Source organism: Protopterus annectens, chromosome 7.part0, assembly GCF_019279795.1.
Source record: "Protopterus annectens isolate FY-2018-M chromosome 7.part0, PAN1.0, whole genome shotgun sequence".
NCBI classification, from domain to species: Eukaryota; Metazoa; Chordata; order Ceratodontiformes; family Protopteridae; genus Protopterus; species Protopterus annectens.
In genome coordinates, this window is record NC_056739.1 from 1,766,284,775 (window position 1) to 1,766,305,567 (window position 20,793).

Consider the following 20,793-nt stretch of genomic DNA (forward strand, 5'->3'; position numbering starts at 1 on the left):
CTGCCTTGTGTAAGAGCACAAGGTAACATTTTTTGGGACATAGTTTTCTTTAATTGAACTCTTTTAAAATGGATACTGGGCAGGTGATTGCATCTGCAGTGATTTTAAGGTACTCAGGTGGGAGGTTATCTATGGTAAGGGTAGTGGGTTTTAATGTCAGTAGAAATTATTTGATTGTGGATGTGCGGATTGGGTTTAGACTTAAAGAACTATTGTGGATGCAAGATAACTGTGATGCTTAGAATTGGTATTAGTTTTAATGAGTTTGGCAGCAGTAACTTCTGCAGAATGACTGGAGGTGGGGATTGGTTGGCTGCTTGGCTTTGTTGGGCTGTAGGAACTTATTCACAGAGGCCCCAAAAGCTTTAAGGTTATTATGGTTAGAGTTTTGGAATGTAAGGCACCTTTTTTATTTACTTATTTTTTATCTGTAGTGACTTTACTTTTAGTGAAGTTCCAGAGCAGCTTGAATGTCTGGTGGTTCTGTTGTGTTTTCTGTTTTAGCTGGGATTTTTAAAATCATGTATTAATTTTTAGTTGATAGTGTTAGCAATGGAGCAGGATTTAATTTGACTCTTTTTTTTCTCATTGGGTCATTTTTAAAGTCAAATTCAAAATCAAGGTAAACTTTGCCATTCACATTATACAACTTGTGCATCAGTGAACAAAATGTTGTTACTCCTTCTCAAAGTGGAGGCATTTTCACTCATAGACAATTTGTATTACAACAGATACTATTGACATGACACATATTATTGTCTTAGACTCTGAACTAACTATACATAAAGACTGCACAGAAAGGGGAAATTTTCACTGTAATCATTATTACACATTTATGATTGCTGTAATCACTATTGCACATTTAGGATTGCATAAGAATTTGAATTAAGAGAATCCCAGTATGATTACTGCACCAAATTTATTGCACAAAAATATGTGATACTGCTGTAAATTCCAACAGCCTGTTCTGGGTTCAGAGTTCAGCATATTGTTGACTTAGTAGGAGTTTAGTAGTCTGATGGCTTGTGTGAAAAAAAGCTCTTGTTGTATCTGGCTGTTTAAATATATTGTGAAAGATTTGTTTACATTTCAGTGTTGTATCATCTTATTATAGGTATACTTCAGTGTGTTCCAATTACATTATTTTTCTGCAGATGTGAATGCTTGTTTATCAAATTTTGTACATATAAAATATTTACATATATCTATTTGTGTCTATATCTATAGAAATCTCGAGGACATCTAGCTTACTTATAAATATATATATATATATATATATATATATATATATATATATATATATATATATATATATATATATATATATGGGTCCATGTCAGATGGACAAAAATCCAGTTTATCGATGACCACATCACCAAGATGACATCGCCGACACAACGCATCACTGACAATGGAAAGTAGTGCAGAATGGGATTTATTCCCAGTCCCTCACTGTAGTGCAATCTCGGAGTTGGTATATTTAAGTAGGTGAGGTGTGGGGGGTGCAAGGGGTCTTGCCTGCTGCTATACACGTTTTGATGTGTTTTTGGAATGTATTATGGGAACAGGAATGTATTCCATTCCATAATACTTTGACTTACCGTTGTCGAGGATGCATATTGTCGGCGATGTTGTCTCGGTGATATGGTCATCGGTAAAATGGGTTTTCGTCCATCTCACATGGACCTGTATATATATATATATATATATATATATATATATATATATATATATATATATATATATATATATATATATATATATATATATATATATATATATGTGTGTGTGTGTGTGTGTGTAAGTGTGTGTATAAAGCATGTATATATGTATAATATATATATAATAGACAGACAGATATAGTTATGTAAGGCATAAGGGTCTCATAATAAATGTGTGTAAGAGCAAACAAGAAAGACAATGGAAAAATAAAATGCTATTTTTTAAACTTCCATTGTACAAAGCAGTATTGGGGATATACAGATTACCTTCCATGGACAAAAAAAGTGTTCCAGTCCCGTGGCTTTCAAAGGCAGTATCAGCTGTAAGTTGTATGTAATTTCCTCAAGCCAATAAACACAATTCCACTTGTTGTACAATGATATTGCAGAAGCAGTGATTTTTGATGCTGAAGACTACTTGCCCATTTGAACTTTATCAAGTCGATATTGATAATTTGAAACCTTGGGTCTGATAAGGGAGGAGTGTGGGGATGTTATGACCTCATTGTTTCTTGATGAAATACCCTTACTTATGAGATGGGCCATGTAGAAAGTCTTCCCTGCAACAGAGGCAACATGGTGGTCAAAAGTCAGGTTGCTATAAACATTGCTGCTCAAGTCCCTCAAGACTGATTGTATGCTTAGTATGTTGTTATTAATGGGATAATTAGTAGGGACTCCATTTCCCCAAAGGGGATAATGATTCATTTCTTGGCATTCAGTTTGAGTCCATGTTTCTGGCACCAGTTATTTGTTTGGGTAAGGCCATCTTGGAGGATATTCACATCTCTAGGGGAATTTAAGACAGTACCCAGCTTGCAGTCATCTGCAAACGTGGTCAGCCACAGACTACTGATTTTGGCTTGCAGCTCAGAAAAGTATATCCCTAACAGTAGAGGCTCCAAGACCAATCCTTGGGGTACACCACTTGTTACAGGTCTACTACTAGAGGTGGCTTCCCATATTTTGACTGAGTGGGTTCTGTCAGTGAGCCAGTTAGCTACCCATCTTGTAACATACAGGCTGATGCATAGCTGGGAGAGTTTATCTATTATGCCTGAGTGGGGAATAGTGTTGAAGGCTTTGGCTACGTCAAGGTCGGTGGTGTGCACCATCTTCCCCTTGTCCATGGCTTTGGTGACTGTTTCAAAGAAGTCAACCAAGTTTAACAGGCATGATATCCTTTTGACAAAAACATAGTGTGTGGGGTCAAGCGTTTGGAGGTTGCCAATGTTCTTGTTTATAAGGTCCATGATAATGCATTCCATGGTCTTGCAGATCTGGCTAGTTAGGCTGATGGGCCTATAACTGCCTGGGTCAGTGGATGCTCCAGTTTTGTGTAGATGGATCACAGTGGCTGTCCTCCATTTGGCTGGGATGAAGCCAGTGCTCAGGCTTTGGTTGAATAGGGTGCCTAATGGAGCTGACAGCTCATGCCTGAGTTCATATAGAATACAGCCAGGGATGTTGTCAGGTCCCATGGAGACTGTATTTTTTGCCTTTGAGAGGGCATTAAACACCTGCACCCTGGTGATGAGGGGAGGGGTCAGATGCTGGGGATGTCCTGGTTTACTGATGGGGGGATGGGGGGGTGAAGTTTTCACTGAACTTGTCTGCCAGTAGGTTGGATATATCTATGGCATTTGTGTATGTGGTGTTACTGACCTCCAGTTCAGGGCAGATTTGGGTGTTACCTTTCAGACTGCTGATGTATGTGAAGAAGGCCTTGTGACTGCCCTTAGTGAATGTGGCCAATTTGGACTCGAAGTTAGCCTTAGAGGATTTCAACAGTGACCTTATTTGCTTGTTCAGACAAAAGAGAGATTGCTTCCAGCTTGGCACCTGCTCCTTCTTGGTCCTGGACAGCAATTTTTTTCTTTTCTTATGCAGTTTGTTTATTGCTGCTGTCCACCAGACAGGTTTACTCTTCCTTGAGGAAGATGATTTGCTCCTGTCAGGTATTGCTGAGTTCATACAGCTATGTAGGTGCTCATATAGCTTTTGCTGTAGGCTTGGACATTAACGCTAGTTCCTACTGAAGGAATGATGGCTGAGAGGCTGTTTATACCTGCTCTCAGGAGATTGTAGTCAGCTTTGGAAAAGTTTTTTGTTTGATCCTGACAAAGGAGGGGGGGGGGGGGTCAGGGGAGATGGTGACTTCAAAGGTGATCACTTTATGGTCAGATTTTACCAATGAGGATGACACTGTAGAGGTGCTACAGTGGCTATTCATGTTGGTTAGTACCAGGTCCAGGATATTTTTACCACTCATAGGGGTGCTGACCAGCTGATCCAATGCATTGGCATTGACAAAGTTAAGGAATCTCTGGGTGTTCATGTTTGGGCTAGAATAGGCCTTCCACTCTATGGTTGGGTAGTTAAAGTCACCAAGGATTAGGGTAGAGGGTTGAATCATGATGGATTCAAATAAGTCCAGATAGAATGAGTGGGTGTCGAGTCATGGTTGGGGGTCTCTAGCTAGCTATGATTTGAATAGGTGTTTTGTCAACAGTTAACTGCACTTGGAGTGCCTCCTGTGCATCATACCATTTGACCAGCCTGGAGGTGTGTATGTCTTTAATAAATATTGAAACTCCAACTCCTTTTACTTTGTAGCCCTCCATTTGGGGTCGGAAATTATGGTAGGATGAGTAACCTGGTAAGGCTTGGATGCTCTCCACAGCTTTGAACCAGGTTTCAGTGACTGCACAAATGTCAGCATCCTCCAGGGCAAAGAATGCTTGCAAGGAGTCCAATTTCATGCTAAGACTCCTAGCATTTAGCAGCATAACCTTTACATTTTGCTTAGATGAATTTTTCATGTTGGTAATTTTTTGCTCATGACTTTGCCTAAAAAAGGCACTACGGAGGAGGCAAGAGGCTTTGCCAGAAACCTGAAGCCCAGGGGAGACAGATATCTCTGGCAAAGCATCATGGTCTGTCAATCATGTCCTCTCAGGCTGTCTGGTACTGGATCACCTTGGAATGATACCAGAAACTAAGCCAATTGTTAAAGTCAATCATTTTCTGTTTGTATTGAGGCATCATTCTGAGTGACGGTAGGATGCTGTTTAAGGCTAGGGGCATACCTGCCTGGGACACATATTCAGTAAGCTCAATCATGTCTCTCGTCATATAGTCCAGAGAGGTATGTCCCAAGGCATTCACACTAACATGGACTATGGCAGAGTCATAACAGTAACTGTTGTTAAAAGACTTGAGGGCATGTGTGATATGGTTGATTCTAGCACCTGCCAAGCAACTTACAGTGACTTTCTACCTGTCTAGCCTGGTGAGGGGCACATCTGTGTGTCTCACAATAGAGTCTCCTATGATTAGTATGTTGGGTTTGTGGCTGGGCCTTAGAGGCTGTGAGACACAGACGTGTGTACTATGCATGATGCTTAGTACTGTGGATTGTGATGTGCATGTTTATGTTTGCTTTGGAGGTCTCTTTTGTTTAGGTATGTTTTTGTTGAGAACCTCCACATATGTAGGAGTGTGTTGTACAGGTGTGGGTGGTGTTAGAGGTGTGGTGTTTGTAGTGTTTGTGCAGACAACCTTCTCAGTGCCAGATGTACTGGCTTGTAACTGAGACAGCAAGGATTCTAGGTTCTTAACGTAACTGCATCTCTCACAAATTGTGTTCCTAGGTGGTGGTAGTAGTAGAAGGTTATCCCTGTACATAAGGCAGTTGCTATTCTGTCTCAGGATTGCCATATTGACCAGATTAGCTGGAGAAACCATGGGAAATTGTCCGTACATGGTTGTCAGAATCTGTGGAAGAGAGGTCAGGGACAGTAGACTGGGTACTATCCAGTGAAGCCACAATCCCTAGTAGGTTTACAGAATCAGACAGCATAGAGAATATTGACACAGTAAAACTATCTTACTGTAATGTTTGGAGAACTTCAAGAGCAGCAGTCAGATTTAACAGTGCAGCAGCAACGTATATACCAAGAAGATAAGCTCAATATCTAAAGTATGTAACTTAAAACACCTCTTTAATACCATAAGTGTTAATGATAAAGTCATCATTTAATCTGTAACTTAACATGTCTCATTAAATTAAAACTTTGTGAGATCAGTTTCATAGTTTCATAGTATAGTACTAGGCTATCTGCCCTGGGGCATTTGTAAGCCTAGCCATAGTGATGTGGCTTTTGCCACCCCATGAAATAGTACAAAAATGTACAGAATAAATTTAGAATACTGTGCCTCTGTCTAGTAGTGACACAATGAAGGTCCCCTTATATAATAGAATTAGTTTACTGTGCCCCTGTCTAGCAGTGACACAGATGTGACCCCTGGGGTAAACTTACAATCTCCCATCCACTCATCAAGATTTCTCTTGAAGAGAGTCAGTGAGGGGCTCTGCCTAATATGAACTGGGATCTTGTTCCAAAGCATGGGAAGCCTCTGGGTTATGAATCTATCCCTCCAGCATGTCCTATTCATACTTGTGCCGAGGTTTAAGTCTTTAGCTCTCGTGGTCCTGATGGATTTGGATTTTTTGAGGTGGAGCATGTCCATCAGATCCTGATTGGACATGGCCTTGTACGTCAGGCAGAGATCATCTCTGAGCAGGTGGTATGCTACTGAATAGAGCTGAAGTTTCTTTAGTCTGGCAGAATAAGACATATGTTGGAGACCCTTGATCCTCTTGGTGAGGTACTTTTGTGGTCTCTCCAGCTGTTGCAAATGCCGGGTGAGGTACATACCAAATGGGGCATTGTACTCAATCATGGGTCTGATGAGCGAGGAATATAGGGGTACAATGACATCCTTGGATCTGGATGTGAATCCCTTCATGATGAGGTGTGCAAGGTAGAATGTTTTTCTAACCACTTTGGCAACGTGGGTGTCAAATGAGAGGTCGCTGTCGACTTGGGTCCCTAGGTCTCTGATTACTTTTTCTGTACTCAATGGGTTGCTGTCTATGTGATAATTTGTGGGTACTTTGTTTTTCCCAAAGGGTATGACTATACATTTTTTGGCATTTAGTTTAAGGCCGTGGCTCCGGCACCAGTTGTCCGTTTCTGTGAGGCCTTTTTGTAGGATGTGTGTGTCTGCTGGTGTATCAACTATGGTGCCTAGTTTGCAGTCATCTGCAAACTTTGTCAGCCACAGCCCTCCCATGTCTGCTTTAACATCTGAGAAATAAATGCTGAACAAGAGGGGTCCCAGGACAGATCCCTGTGGGACACCACTTGTGACTGGCTTTGAGTCTGACATTGCTCCAGCGATTTTAACTTTATGGGTTCTGTCCTTTAGCCAGTTTGCAACCCATCTAGTGACATAAGGGTTTACTTTTAAGCTGTTGAGCTTATCTATGATGCCGGAGTGGGGTATTGTGTCGAAGGCTTTAGCCAAGTCCAGGTATGCTGTATGGACTGCTTTGCCCTCATCAATGGCTCTAGTGACTGTTTCGAAAAAGTCAACCAGGTTTAAAAGGCAGGATCTGCCCTTTACAAAGCCGAACTGGGTGGGGTCAAGTGTCTGTAGGTCCCCTATGTCTCTGTTTATGAGTTCCATAATGATTCTTTCCATAGCTTTGCAGACCAGGCTGGTTAAGCTTATGGGGCAGTAGTTTCCAAGGTCTGTAGAGGCACCCCCCTTGTGGAGTGGGACCACTGTTGCTGTATGCCAGTGTTCAGGTACATATCCTGAAGTAAGGCTAAGGTTAAATAGCATTTTTATGTGTGGGTTTAGATCCTCTCGGAGTTCACGTAACACGCAACCCGGGATACCGTCAGGTCCCATTGATGCTGTGTTTTTTGCTTTGTTTAGGGTGGTTCTCACTTGGACATCTGAGATGACAGGGAGATTACATTCAGCTGGGATAAGTATTTCTTCTTTTGGGGGTGAAGGAGGGGAGAAATTTGCACTGAATCTGTCAGCCAGAATGTTGGCAATATCTGTGGGTTCAGTGTATTTTTTGTTGTTGTGAACCAACTCTGAGCATATCTGAGGGTTTATGCCCAGGTTTCTAACATAGCTGAAGAAGGATTTGTGGTTATCTTTAGTGTCCTTAGCGATTTTTCTCTCAAAGTTGGCCTTGGATGCTTTTATGAGAGAACATAGTTTTCTGCTAATGTTGATCAGAGATGTCTTCCCTTCATGGGATTTTGCTCTGACGTGCAGTAGCTTCCTTCTTTTATTATACAATTTGTTTATGGCTGAGGTCCACCAGACAGGATGCTTACCTTTGGTGGAGAGGGACTTGGATTTGTTTGGGATTGCATGATCCATGCATTCTTGGAGATGTCCATAGAAAGCATTTGTGAAGGATTCGGCATTGTGGGATGTGGTATCCATTGGCACAGTGGGCTTAAAGGATACCATCTCAGTCTTAAGAAGAGTGAAGTCTGCTTTTGAGAAGTTTTTCACTGTGGTCTTTTGTGCTGGGGGTGGAGGTGGGATATGTATATCCAGGGTGATTAGTTTGTGGTCAGATCTCACTAGTGAGAGGTATACTTCCGGTGTGGAGCATTTTGTCCCCATGTTTGTGATGATCAGGTCTAGTATATTATCTCCCCTAGTGGGAGAGGTGACTAGTTGTTCCAGTGCATTTGAATTTATGAATTCCAGGAACCTTTGGGCTAGGTTATTAGGGCTAGAATAATGTACCCAATCTATGTTTGGGTAGTTGAAGTCTCCCAGTATGATGGTATTTTGTGATACATTCATATCCTCCAATTTCTTCAGAAAGGCTGAGTGGGGTTCTTGAGATTGGGAGGTTGGTCTGTAACATGCTACCAGTTGTATAGCACTTTTGCCTATGGTTAGTTGCACCTGTATGGTCTCTGATGCTTCATGTGTTGCTACTAACCTGGAGGTGTGGGTGTCCTTGATGAATATGGACACTCCCCCTCCCTTTGTGGTTCGGCCCGGGTTTTGGGGCCAAAAAGCATGATACGAGGTATAGCCTGGTAGCGCTGGGGTGCTCTCAGGAGCCTTGAACCAGGTTTCAGTTACTGCACAGACATCGATGTTCTCCATGCTGAGGAGTGCAGCAAGTGCCTGCATCTTGAGATTTAGACTTCTGGCATTGAGCAGCATTACCCTTAGTTTTTTTCCATTTTTGTTTTCTAAGGAGGTGGGTTTGTCTTTTGAGCCTTGCCTAAAAAGGCACTATGGGGTGGCAAGAGCCTTAGCCAATATCCGGAAGCCCAGTGGTGACAGGTGTAAGCCATCCCTTGTGAAGCAGCGTGGCTTGTCCAACATGTCATCCCAGGCAGACAGACATTGGATCCCCTTAGAATGACACCAGTACTTGAGCCAATTGTTAAAGCTGATTATCTTGTCTTTGTATTGTGGTATCATTCTTGGTGAGGGCAAGATGCTGCTCAGGGTCAGGGTCATACCAGCCTGGGCTACATAATCGGAGAGCTCCTCTATGTCTCTTTTCATGTAGTCCAGGGAGGTACATCTCAGGTCATTCACACCAGCATGGACAATGATGGTGTCATATTTGTACTTGCTTTGGAGTGACTTGAGTGCGTGTGTTATATGGCTCACAGTCACCTTCTCCTTGTTCAGCCTGGTCAGCGGGACATCAGTGTGTCTGACTATAGAGTCACCTATTACTAGTGTATCAGGCAAGGTGTTTGGCCTTAAGGGCTGTGATTGGTTGACACACTGATTTATTGAAGTATGTGTTGCATATGTTTTGTTTTGAGGTGGTGGATTTTTGGATGTCTGCTTTGGGAGCCTCTGTTGTTTTGGTAAGTTTTTTATTAGAGCCTCCAAGTATGTCTTTGTGTTTTTATGTGTTTGGTTTGCAGTTGTAGTAGGTCTATGTGGGACTGGGATTGTTGTGTGTGTGTGGTTGCCATCTCCTCCTGTCTGGTCATGCCAGCCCTGAGTTGAGAGAGTTCAGCCACCAGTTTGGCTATATAGTTGCATCTCTCACATGTATTTGTGTTTGTTGGGAGGAGGAGAGGGTTGTCTGTGTACATGAGACAATTGTAGCATTGTCTCAAGAGACCCAGATTGACCAGCTGAATTGGAGACGACGCCAGTAATCTACCACTCGACATGCTAGAACAGTATAAGGGAGTGCTGTACCTTTAAGGGAAGTGGATATTCACAGGGGTGGTAAGTAGATGTAGTGCTTCACTTAGTACGAGAGTGCTTACTTAGTAGGGAAGTATTGAGAACAAGTGCTAGGCTTATAATATAGTGAGTAGTCTGGTTATACTAAGAGTAGAGCTTCCTTAAGGGAAAATTTCAAGAGCAGACTTGGCAGAGCCAGAAAAAGTTTAACATTGTTTAACCGGCGCTGCGCTATGTGCACCACTGCACAAAGCTGTGCAAACGCGGATTTTAAACAGTGAACTACAAAAGAGTTAGAAATGGTCCAAAACAACCAATTACTACAGCTTCTTGTGCTGAGGTCACTTCCTACAGGGACAGGTAGGCTGCTCAAGGCTCCCCACTCCCACTGGTGAGCAAATAAACTTCCTTCTATCCAAGTAAGGTAATGGACAACACAGGAACTACACCACAGCCCAGAATACAGCAATGCCTGTAAACTGGTCTAAACTAGTCGAGGAGAGGTGGGAAAACAAGGATTATTTTTTTGTTTTTTTGGTAGAAACACACAGAAAATGCAGAAACAGTGATAAATTAGTTACTCAGGCTAGCACACTTTAGTGGGCAGCCTCCACAGTTAAATTAAACAAACAACAAACAAACTTTCGATCAAATTTGACTAAAATGTAACTTTAAGTGCAGATTTTAAAATAATGCAGCAAACAGTTAAAAAACATTTCAAGCTAGTTCAAGGTAAGCTACAGAAGCTATTCCAAGTGAAAAAAAAGCAAATATACTTAAATCCAGAAAGTAGTCGCTTTTCTGAGTTCCTTGCTGCTAGGACCACTGTGCAGAACCACGAGGAGCTTGTCTGAGCAGTATAGCCAGAAAAAAACGCCCAGAGGCGGATTTTAAACAGTGAACTACAAAAGAGCTAGAAATGGTCCAAAACAACCAATTACTACAGCTTCTTGTGCTGAGGTCACTTCCTACAGGGACAGGTAGGCTGCTCAAGGCTCCCCACTCCCACTGGTGAGCAAAGAAACTTCCTTCTATCCAAGTAAGGTAATGGACAACACAGGAACTACACCACAGCCCAGAATACAGCAATGCCTGTAAACTGGTCTAAACTAGTCGAGGAGAGGCGGGAAAACAAGGATTATTTTTTTTTTTTTTTTGGTAGAAACACACAGAAAATGCAGAAACAGTGATAAATTAGTTACTCAGGCTAGCACACTTTAGTGGGCAGCCTCCACAGTTAAATTAAACAAACAACAAACAAACTTTCGATCAAATTCGACTAAAATGTAACTTTAAGTGCAGATTTTAAAATAATGCAGCAAACAGTTAAAAAACAGTTCAAGCTAGTTCAGGGTAAGCTACAGAAGCTATTCCAAGTGAAAAAAAGCAAAGATACTTAAATCCAGAAAGTAATCGCTTTTCTGAGTTCCCTACTGCTAGGACCACTCTGTAGAACCACGAGGAGCTTGTCTGAGCAGTAATATACTAATCTATGATAACACAGCATAACATACTGATTTTACTGAAATCACATGCAAACACAGATATACAGCACTTATACACACATACGCAGACACAGACCAGGGCCAGACCTGAACAGATATCTAACAGAATTAAATTTTCTGTGTTTGCTCAGAATTACTTACCATATCTAGCTTTCCCTTTTTATTCAGAAGGCTTGATATCATTACTGCTGTCAATACACTTGCAGCAAGGGAGCAGTAAGTGTTAATGGCAGCTCGGTGCTGCCCATCCCCATGACCAGCAGTAGCAGAGTTGAAACTGGGCCAAAACATCCAGAGAAATAAGGTTCCAACCATGGAAAAGAGATCTGAGTGGTACACGGAACTTTGCTTGTCTTTGGTGCACTCCACATCTTTGCGCCACAGCATCCACGATACCATCAGTCCAAACGAAGCACCGTATGTATGGATAGTCATAGTGCCACCTGGATCTCTAGCCTGTAAATTAAGCCGGTAGAAAAACAGTAAATGACACAATATTTGAAGATACTAATCTTGTAGATTTAATTCTCTCAATCATTCTTAGCGTTAAAGGCAATTTTCCATGGATATAAAAATAAGCTACAGCTTCAGATTTTGAACAGATATTGTTGTTACAAAAAAGTTCTATAATGACATGAGAAAATCAATTGATTGAGTTAATACCTCCTAGCCCAAAGGAAACCTATGTACACTATTCCAAACGTTTTCTTAAAGGCATAGTATTTATTCAGCTGACATTTTGGTACAGAAAATTATCTTTTTTGATGCCAATTAACCATGCTAAAATAGAATCCTGGGAGCTCGGTAGCGGACTTGAGCTGCAGAATATCAGATTGTGATGGTAAACTCTTCTCCTTGAATATGGGATTTTCACTATCTTGTAGCTTTCCTGGGGAAGCCATAGGTGGCAGCAGATAGATAACCAATGCGAACAAGAAATGGCTGGGGTACAGCATATGCACAGTTAGATTTATATAGTTTTTGATCTAATCTCATTGCCCATAGTAAAGGAAGTAGTGTTTAAGGCAAAGATCAGAAAGCTCTGATCCTAAAATGTATTGGTCTCTGGTTGATTTGGGTCTAAAATTTGGCTTTGATCATAGAAGGATTAATTTGATGGGACATCAGGAACAGACATCATATAATATTCAGGTTACTAGAAAGGGAATTAAAATCTGTAAAAACAAATAAATTAAAGAAAATCATTGCTATGGAAGACTAAAATGAATGAGATATAGTATATGAGTTTGCTTAGCTTCATGTAATGATCCTTCTCTGTTTCATCCTTTATGACAAGACAAAACTGTATATATGTGGATAAACTACAAAAGAAGACAAACTTTGGTGATTTTTTCCATACACAAAATACTACTGAAGCTGTGAGCTTTAGTATATACCCAAGCTTGAAATATACTTCTTGTAAAAAGTAAAAAATAAAAAAAAAATCCAAGAACGACAACATTAGGGTAGAAGATGTTGTCCTCCTCTTGGGCAAATGTAAGGTAGCTTAGTTCACACAAGTTAATTTTCTCCATAGCTCTTTTGTACAGAACCATGAGTGGGGTTGATCAGAGTTTAATTAGTAACCTAAGCTCCAGAGGAACCATACTTGGGGGAGTAAGGGGTGGGAATTAGTGATCTGCCCGCTTCAGCTCATGAAGTTGAGGAAGAGGGTTAGGGGTTCCTGCTTTTGACCGGATGCTTCAGGTGAAGACCAGTGAGCATCTCCCATTCACAATAAGGTTACTGTTCTGTTAATGGCTGGGAGACTTTAATCAGAACTGGATCCAGCACTAGATGACCTAGGCAGTTGCAAAGGACCACTGGCTGTGAGGAGAGGTGGTGAAACTGAGGGCTGCCACACCATTTTATTTTAATTAAACAATTAAAAAAAGCAAATTGCACTTTTCTTCTTTAAGGACACACTCTGCACTTGTGGTCTATCTGTGCAACAATTCTCACACAGGAACTTCCTTTACGCAAACACAGCAATGCAGATGATTTGATTTTTTGCTTTGTAACTTCCTTCTTTCTCAAACACCTGCCATTCTGGAGTAGAAATGCTGCTGTTTGTACAGCTACCATTCTAGAGTAGAAATGCTGCTGTGTGTACAGAATTTCCATGGAATGAAATGAGAGATGATTGTTCCTACAGCAGTCTGCGTGAGTGTGTGTGTGTGTGTGTGTGTGTGTGTGTGTGTGTGTGTGTGTGTGTGTGTGTGTGTGTGTGTGTGTGTGTGTGTGTGTGTGTGTGTGTGTGTGTGTGTGTGTGTGTGTGTGTGTGTGTGTGTGTGTGTGTGTATGTGTGTGTTTGTGCATGGGTGAAATTCCAAATTAGTGATGGTAGATTAGTTAATTAGCTCAGGCTTAAACTCTGTACCTTGGCTACATGAGACAAAAGGCTTAATCCTTTGCACTAGCTACTAGACTACTTGCTTGTGATTGTTAATTTTGTCTTTTATTGGCTAATACATTTTGTTTCACTGCTTAGTGGAAAAAATCTTGAAAACTGCATTATTAAGTCTTTCAGTTTTTCTTGCACAAACAACGACATCCATTTGCTAAATCAAACAGACTTAGCATGAGGAAGAGTAAACTTCTCTTCCCTCGAGCGCTCACCATTGTTTTATCACATTTGTTTTTATTTAATTTGTTATTAAAAAAGGTTTCTGCCAAGCCGCGGTGGTTGAAGTTTTCTGTTTTATTTTACAAGATCTCATTCTCCCTGCAAAAAGAGAACAATTGGGTTCATGGGGCTTGGATGAATGCCAAGGGTGAAGGATAGAGGGCCAAAAAGAATTTCAGCATTTATTTAAATTACGCAAGAACTCCAAGCAGGCAAAGGACATGCACGGCATAAAACCAAATAATGTATTTAGTAAGAAACATGCAAGCGCTCTAAAAACATATTGAGATCACCACTCCAGTCATGGTAATTTGGGAACTGGAGCATGAATTAAATGGACCATACAGTAGTCATATTCTTTTCTTTAGAAGGTCTGTAGATGACCTTTTTATTCTGTAGAGTGGTGATCTTAATATATTTTTCGAGTTTCAAGAATCTGTCAATGCGAGTACTGGATTTTTAAAGTTTACATTTAAATTTGCACTCCATGAAATTAAATTTTTGGATGTGATGGTTGCAAGCAATGATGATGGAGAACTTTTTACTAAGCTCCATAGGAATGAATGCTATGTGAATAATCTGCTGCATAGAGATAGTCTACATCCTCCATATGCTTTTAGAAATGTGATACGTAATCAGATTTATAGAGCATCCAGGTTGAATGTTAGGGAGGAGGATTTTCAGACACAGGTAGATGTAGCTGTGGACAATTTGAAACACAAAGGGTATAATGAACATTTTATTTCCACAAATGTTATTGAGGAAGTAGGAATGAGGCACGCTCAGGCCAAACCTTATTTTTCGGATGGGAGGGTGAAGGCAGACAGGAAGAAAGGTAGTTGTGGTAGTGATATGAAATTAAGAATCCCTTTGAACTTTACTAGTGATGTTTCTCAATATATAGATATTATTAAGAAGCATTGGAAGGTTTTTGTTACTGATCCTGAGGTAGCAAAGCATATTGATGATGAACCTAAAATTCAGTTTAGGAATAGTTGTTGTATCTTTCGGCTTTTCCTGGTTAGGGGTTGCCATAGCGGAACTCTGGTCCGCTAATGATTGGCAGCAGATTTTTACTTACCGAGTTGCCAGCCCTGATGTACAACCTTCAACGAAGGTACGCCCATTCACGCATGTCTCCACACAGTAGACGCTTTAGCTAAGAATTGAACAGGACAACGTCTTACTGTGAGGCGACAACGCTACCGCAGCACCACCACCAGTTATTGTAAGTCCTTAAAAAGAAGACTATGTCATCCTAAGGAAACTCTCATTCATGACAGTGACTATGGTACTAGAACATGTGGGTGCTGTAATTTTTGTGCCTATATTGACACCAATGCTGAATTTTACCATCCTGACCAGAAGGTTTATACATTTAAAGTACATGCCACATGCCATGCAAAGCATGTCATTTATCTTGCCCATTGTGAGAAGTGCATGATGTTCTATATAGGGAAAACCAATAGAACACTTCAAGAACGTATTAGAGAACACATATACAATATAAATAGATGTAACAAGGTTAATGCACTCGACAAACACGTTATGAACACTGATTCTGTGCATGTGTTTTGGCTATTGGTAGAATAGTAGAGAGTGTTAGATTAGGTGACATATGTAACAAAACTGAAGATCTAGAATCCACATTGATTGTCGGGATGAGAGGGGACACAGGGCATGGTCTTAATGAGTCTGTACTCCTTATACCCTGACTCAAAAGTAGACCTCTTAGGAGATAACATGGCTGCTGTTAGCAAAATATGGTTTTATAATAATCTTGTTTTATGTTTTTATGTGACATTAAATTATTATATTTATGTGTGTTGGTAAATTGTATGTAATATATTTGTAAGTACTGATTGGAGTGTGTCAGGTGACTGTGAATTTAATGCTATATAAGGATCTGTGTTTTACTGTGCAGTTTAAACACCTGAAGAAGCTATTGCAGTGAAAGCACTTGTGTTCTGTGCACTCGTAGTAAAGATTTTGAACTGGATACTGCAGTCGTGTCTGTGTCTGCTTTTTATTAGATTTATGGATTTTGTTCTCTACTGACGCAGAGTTTGTGCCTTTCTTAGTGGTATCTTTTTTGTTTTTTATTTTGCTGATTTCTTTTGTTACCAGTCAGCTCACCATGATGGCAGATGAAATAATTTTGCTGGATCTTGGTTCTACTGATTCCAAAACTGATTCCATGACTTCTTCTTCTTTTTACGGCTGCTCCCGTTAGGGGTCGCCACAGCAGATCAACTGTTTCCATTTCTTCATGTCCTCTGCATCTTGCTCTGTCACACCAACCACCTGCATGTCCTCTCTCATCACATCCATAAACCTTACCTTAGGCATCCCTCTTTTCCTGTTACCTGGCAGCTTCATCCTTAGCATCTTTTTCCCAATATACTCTGCATCCCTCCTCAGCATATGTCCAAACCAACGTAATCTTACCTCTCTGGCTTTGTCTCCAAACCTTCCAACATGTGACCCATTAATGCACTTACTCCTAATCCTGTCCATCCTGGTCACACCCAGTGCAAATCTTAACATCTTCAACTCTGCCACGTCAAGCTCTGAATCCTGCCTTTTTGTCAATGCCACTGTCTCCAACCCATATAACATAGCTGGTCTAACTACCCTCTTGTAGACCTTCCCTTTCACTCTTACTGGCACTCGTCTGTCACAAATCATTCCTGACACTCTTCTCCACCCACTCCATCCTGCCTGCACTCTCTTCTTCACCTTTCTTCCATACTCACCATTACTCTGAACTGTTGATCCCAAGTACTTAAACTCATCCACCTTTGCTACCTCTACTCCCTGCATCCTCACAATTACTCTATCCTCCCTCTCATTCACAAACATATATTCTGTCTTAGTCCTGCTGACCTTCATTCCTCTTCTCTCTAGAGCATATCTCCACCTCTCCAGGGTCTCCTCCACCTGTTCCCTACTCTCACTGCTGATCACAATGCAATCTACAAATATCATAGTCCACGGAGACTCCTGTCTGATCTCATCTCTCAACCTGTCCATCACCATTTCAAATAAGAAAGGGCTCAGAGGTGATCCTTGATGTAATCCCACCTCCACCTTAAACGCATCTGTCACTCCCACAACAGACCTCACCGCTGTCACACTACCCTCGTACATATCCTGTACCACTCTTACATACTTCTCTGACACTCCTGAATTCCTCATACACTACCACAACTCCTCTCTCGCCACCCTGTCATATGCTTTCTCTAAATCCGCAAAGACAAAATGCAACTCCTTCTGACCTTCTCTGTACTTCTCCATCAACACTCTCAGAGCAAATATTGCATCTGTAGTGCTCTTTCCTGGCATGAAACCATACTGCTGATCACTAATCATCAACTCCCTTCTTAACCTAGCTTCCACTACTCTTTCCCATAACTTCATGCTGTGACTGATCAGTTTAATCCCTCTGTAGTTACTACAGCTCTGCACATCACTCTTATTCTTAAAAATCGGTACCAAAACACTCTTTCTCCATTCCTCAGACATCCTCTCACTTTCCAAAATTTTTCATTAAACAATCTAGTTAAAAACTCCACTGCCATTTCACCTAAACACCTCCATGCTTCCACAGGTATGTCATCTGGACCAACAGCCTTTCCATTCTTCATCCTCTTCATAGCTATCCTTACTTCCTCCTTGCTAATCCACTGCACTTTATGACTCACTATTTGCACATCATCCGACCTTCTCTCCCTCTCATTCTCTTCATTCATCAACCCCTCAAAGTACTCTTTCCATCTGCTCAACACACTCTCCTTGCTTGTGAGTACGTTTCCCTCATTATCCTTTATCACCCTTACCTGCTGCACATCTTTACTAGCTTGGTCCCTCTGTCTAGCCAATGGGTACAGGTCCTTTTCTCCCTCCTTAGTGTCCAACCTTTTATACAACTCTTCATACGCCTTATCCTTAGCCTTTGCCACCTATCTCTTTGCCATGCACCTCATCTCCTTATACTCCTGCCTACTTTCTTCATCTCTTTGATAATCCCACTTCTTTTTCGCCAACCTCTTTCTCTGTATACTCTCCTGTACTTCTTCATTCCACCACCAGGTCTTCTTGTCCTCCTTCCTCTTTCCAGATGTCACACCAAGCACCTTTCTAGCCATCTCTCTTACTAGCTCTGCTGTAGTTACCCAGCTATTCGGCAACTCTTCACTGCCACCCAGTGCCTGTCTTAACTCTTCCCTGAACATCACCTCACAATTACCCTTTTTCAATTTCCAACATTTGATCCTTGGTGCTGCCCTCACACTCTTCCATGACTAATGGTAATAAATTGAATAAGTTTTTGACTGGAATTACTAATGATGTCAACCCCCTACCTGGTTGCTCTATGGAGGGCAGCTCTGAGGGAAGCAGTACTCTCGATATTATTGCCTTAAAGACTCATTTGTTTGTTATAGAGAAGGATTTGTATAAACTGAAAAGAAGCCAACATCAGAAGTTCCATTTAGAAGTATGTTTGGCTGAACACATTGTGCCACAAGGCATATGTATTTTGAAGATGCCATCTCATGTTAATGGTGACAATCTTCTTCTGCTAGAGTGGCAGAAGATTAATATTCAAGCGAGTTTTAGTTATCCTAAACTTTTAGTGAGTGCTGCTGAAAGGGAAATTATGGCATTGACTGATTCCATGAACATTAAATACTCAAAATTAGTAAAGATCTATCCTGATGCCTTTTTAGACCAATATTTAACTGATATGTTGAGTTCCCTATCTGTATACGAGGCCAAGCTACAAAAAGGGAAGGTCAACAAGATTTGCCGTGATCATAAAGATTTCCGCTTTGGAAATGTCTTTACTTGGCCCAGAGAGGAAGCAGCTGAATCCAGGGATGAGACCATTTCTACGGATCAGACTGTAGATGGCAGTATTATTAGGTTGGAGACACCTAGCATCACTAATGTGAGACTGATAAATGAAAAGGGTGCACCTTTGACAGCAGGTGGCACTATTACTAGGTCTGAGACACAAAGCGTCACTTACATAAGACCAATAAGCAAAAAGGATGCACCTGAACCGTTAGACAATGTGGTGGCTCCCAGTAGAGATTTGGGAGTTCGCAAGAAAGTCATCGTTACAACGGCTTTAGTCCATAAAGACTCTGTAGCAGATAAAGATACTAATGCAATGAAAGAACTGGCTGGTAACAGCTCCAGTTGTATGAATCCTTTTGGGCAGTACGATCTCCATTTTCCTTTACCAGTGAAGGAGCAAAACTTCAAGTTTGTCAGAGAACAGCAGAGAGGGAGGGAGAAGTTGAAGTTGCAACAAGAGGAAGTTGGAAGGTACTACGATCAAAACAGCATAAAAAAAGCATTTTTAAACATGAAAAAGGACTAGTGTGGAATCTCTCTAGCCACAATTTATCTGAACATGAGTATAATGTGCTACAAAAAGGTCTATCCTTTATACCTGCTAGTAAGTCCGACTTTAGTGATGTTATTTATGATGTTATAATGTTTGCGAGGAATTTGACACTTAATTTGTTGTATAATAATAATATGAATAATGATGTAGTTGAAATTAGTAATGCTAACAATGTTTTCTCTAAACCAAGCGGGTTTATTCCTAAGCCTAATTCATTGGTGACAGCCTTTGAAAACCTATGTATACAAGATATTTATGATTTGAATTTTGATAAAGGTGCACTTTATAAAAACCGGAAACAGTTTAATCTAACTAAAAAAAGAGAATGATCCGCTGAAATGTCTTGAAAACAACACGGACATAATTATTAGGCCTGCCAATAAGGGTGGGCCTATTGTAGTATTGGACAGGATTTGGTATGTTGATAAGATGATTGACATGTTGGATGATGAACAATTTTACGAGAAAATATCTCATGTGCAGGTTAACAGTGTTAACTTTGATGTGCATATATTAGTGAAATGTTTATTGGAACTGAATTTGATAGACGACAAGCTTTTTAATTATTTGTATGTAAGTAAACCCACAGTTCTGTTCATATAAGGCTTACCAAAATTACATAAAAATAGTGTGGATCCACCAATGAGGCCGATTGTTTTGGGTAGAAACTGGTGTACGGAATCTATCTCGATATATGTAGAGAAGCATTTAAGACCTGCATTGGACAACTTGAAGCATGTACTGAGAGACAGTGAGCATTTTCTGAAAGATTTATACTGTTTTGTTTCTACGAGTACTTGCAAGGACTTTTTGTTTGTTACCATGGATGCAGTCTCTTTGTTTACTGTGATACCCAATATTGAGGGTATTGCTAGTATTGTTTTATTTTTAGAACAATATGCTAGCTATGATGAACATACTGTTAATTTGTTGGCTAAATTGCTAGAAATTGTACTTGAACACAATGTTTTTGTGTTTGGGAAACAGGCATATAAGCAATGCAATTGCATAGCTATGGGCACATCTTGTGCCAATAGCTACGCCAATGCAGTCATGGCAATTTGGGAAATGGAGTATGTATTAAATGGACTATCCAATAGTCACATTCTTTTCTTTAGAAGGTTTGTAGATGATGTTTTTATTTTGTGGAGTGGGTGATCTTAATACGTTTTTAGAGTTTCAAGAATCTGTCAATGCGAGTACTGGATTTTTAAAGTTTACATTTAAATCTGCACTCCATGAAATTGAGTTTTGGATGTGATGGTTGCAAGGAATGATGATGGAGAACTTTTTACTAAGCTCCATAGGAAAAAATGCTATGTGAGTCATCTGCTGCATAGAGATAGTCGACATCCTCCATATGTTTTTAGAAATGTGATACGTAATCAAATTTATAGAGCGTCCAGGTTGAATGTTAGAGAGGAGGATTTTCAGACACAGGTAGATGTAGCTGTGGACAGTTGACAG

At 40.6% G+C, this 20,793-nt stretch overlaps 1 protein-coding gene across 1 annotated transcript in view; it reads right to left on the reverse strand.

Annotated features, from left to right (window-relative positions):
- RHCG (Rh family C glycoprotein) overlaps positions 1-20,793 on the reverse strand; it is a 315,521-nt gene that overhangs the window by 92,056 nt on the left and 202,672 nt on the right. The window contains exon 4 of the mRNA XM_044078306.1: positions 11,426-11,740. Coding sequence (XP_043934241.1) covers positions 11,426-11,740 — 315 coding nt within the window. The remainder of the gene's footprint in view (positions 1-11,425; positions 11,741-20,793) is intronic.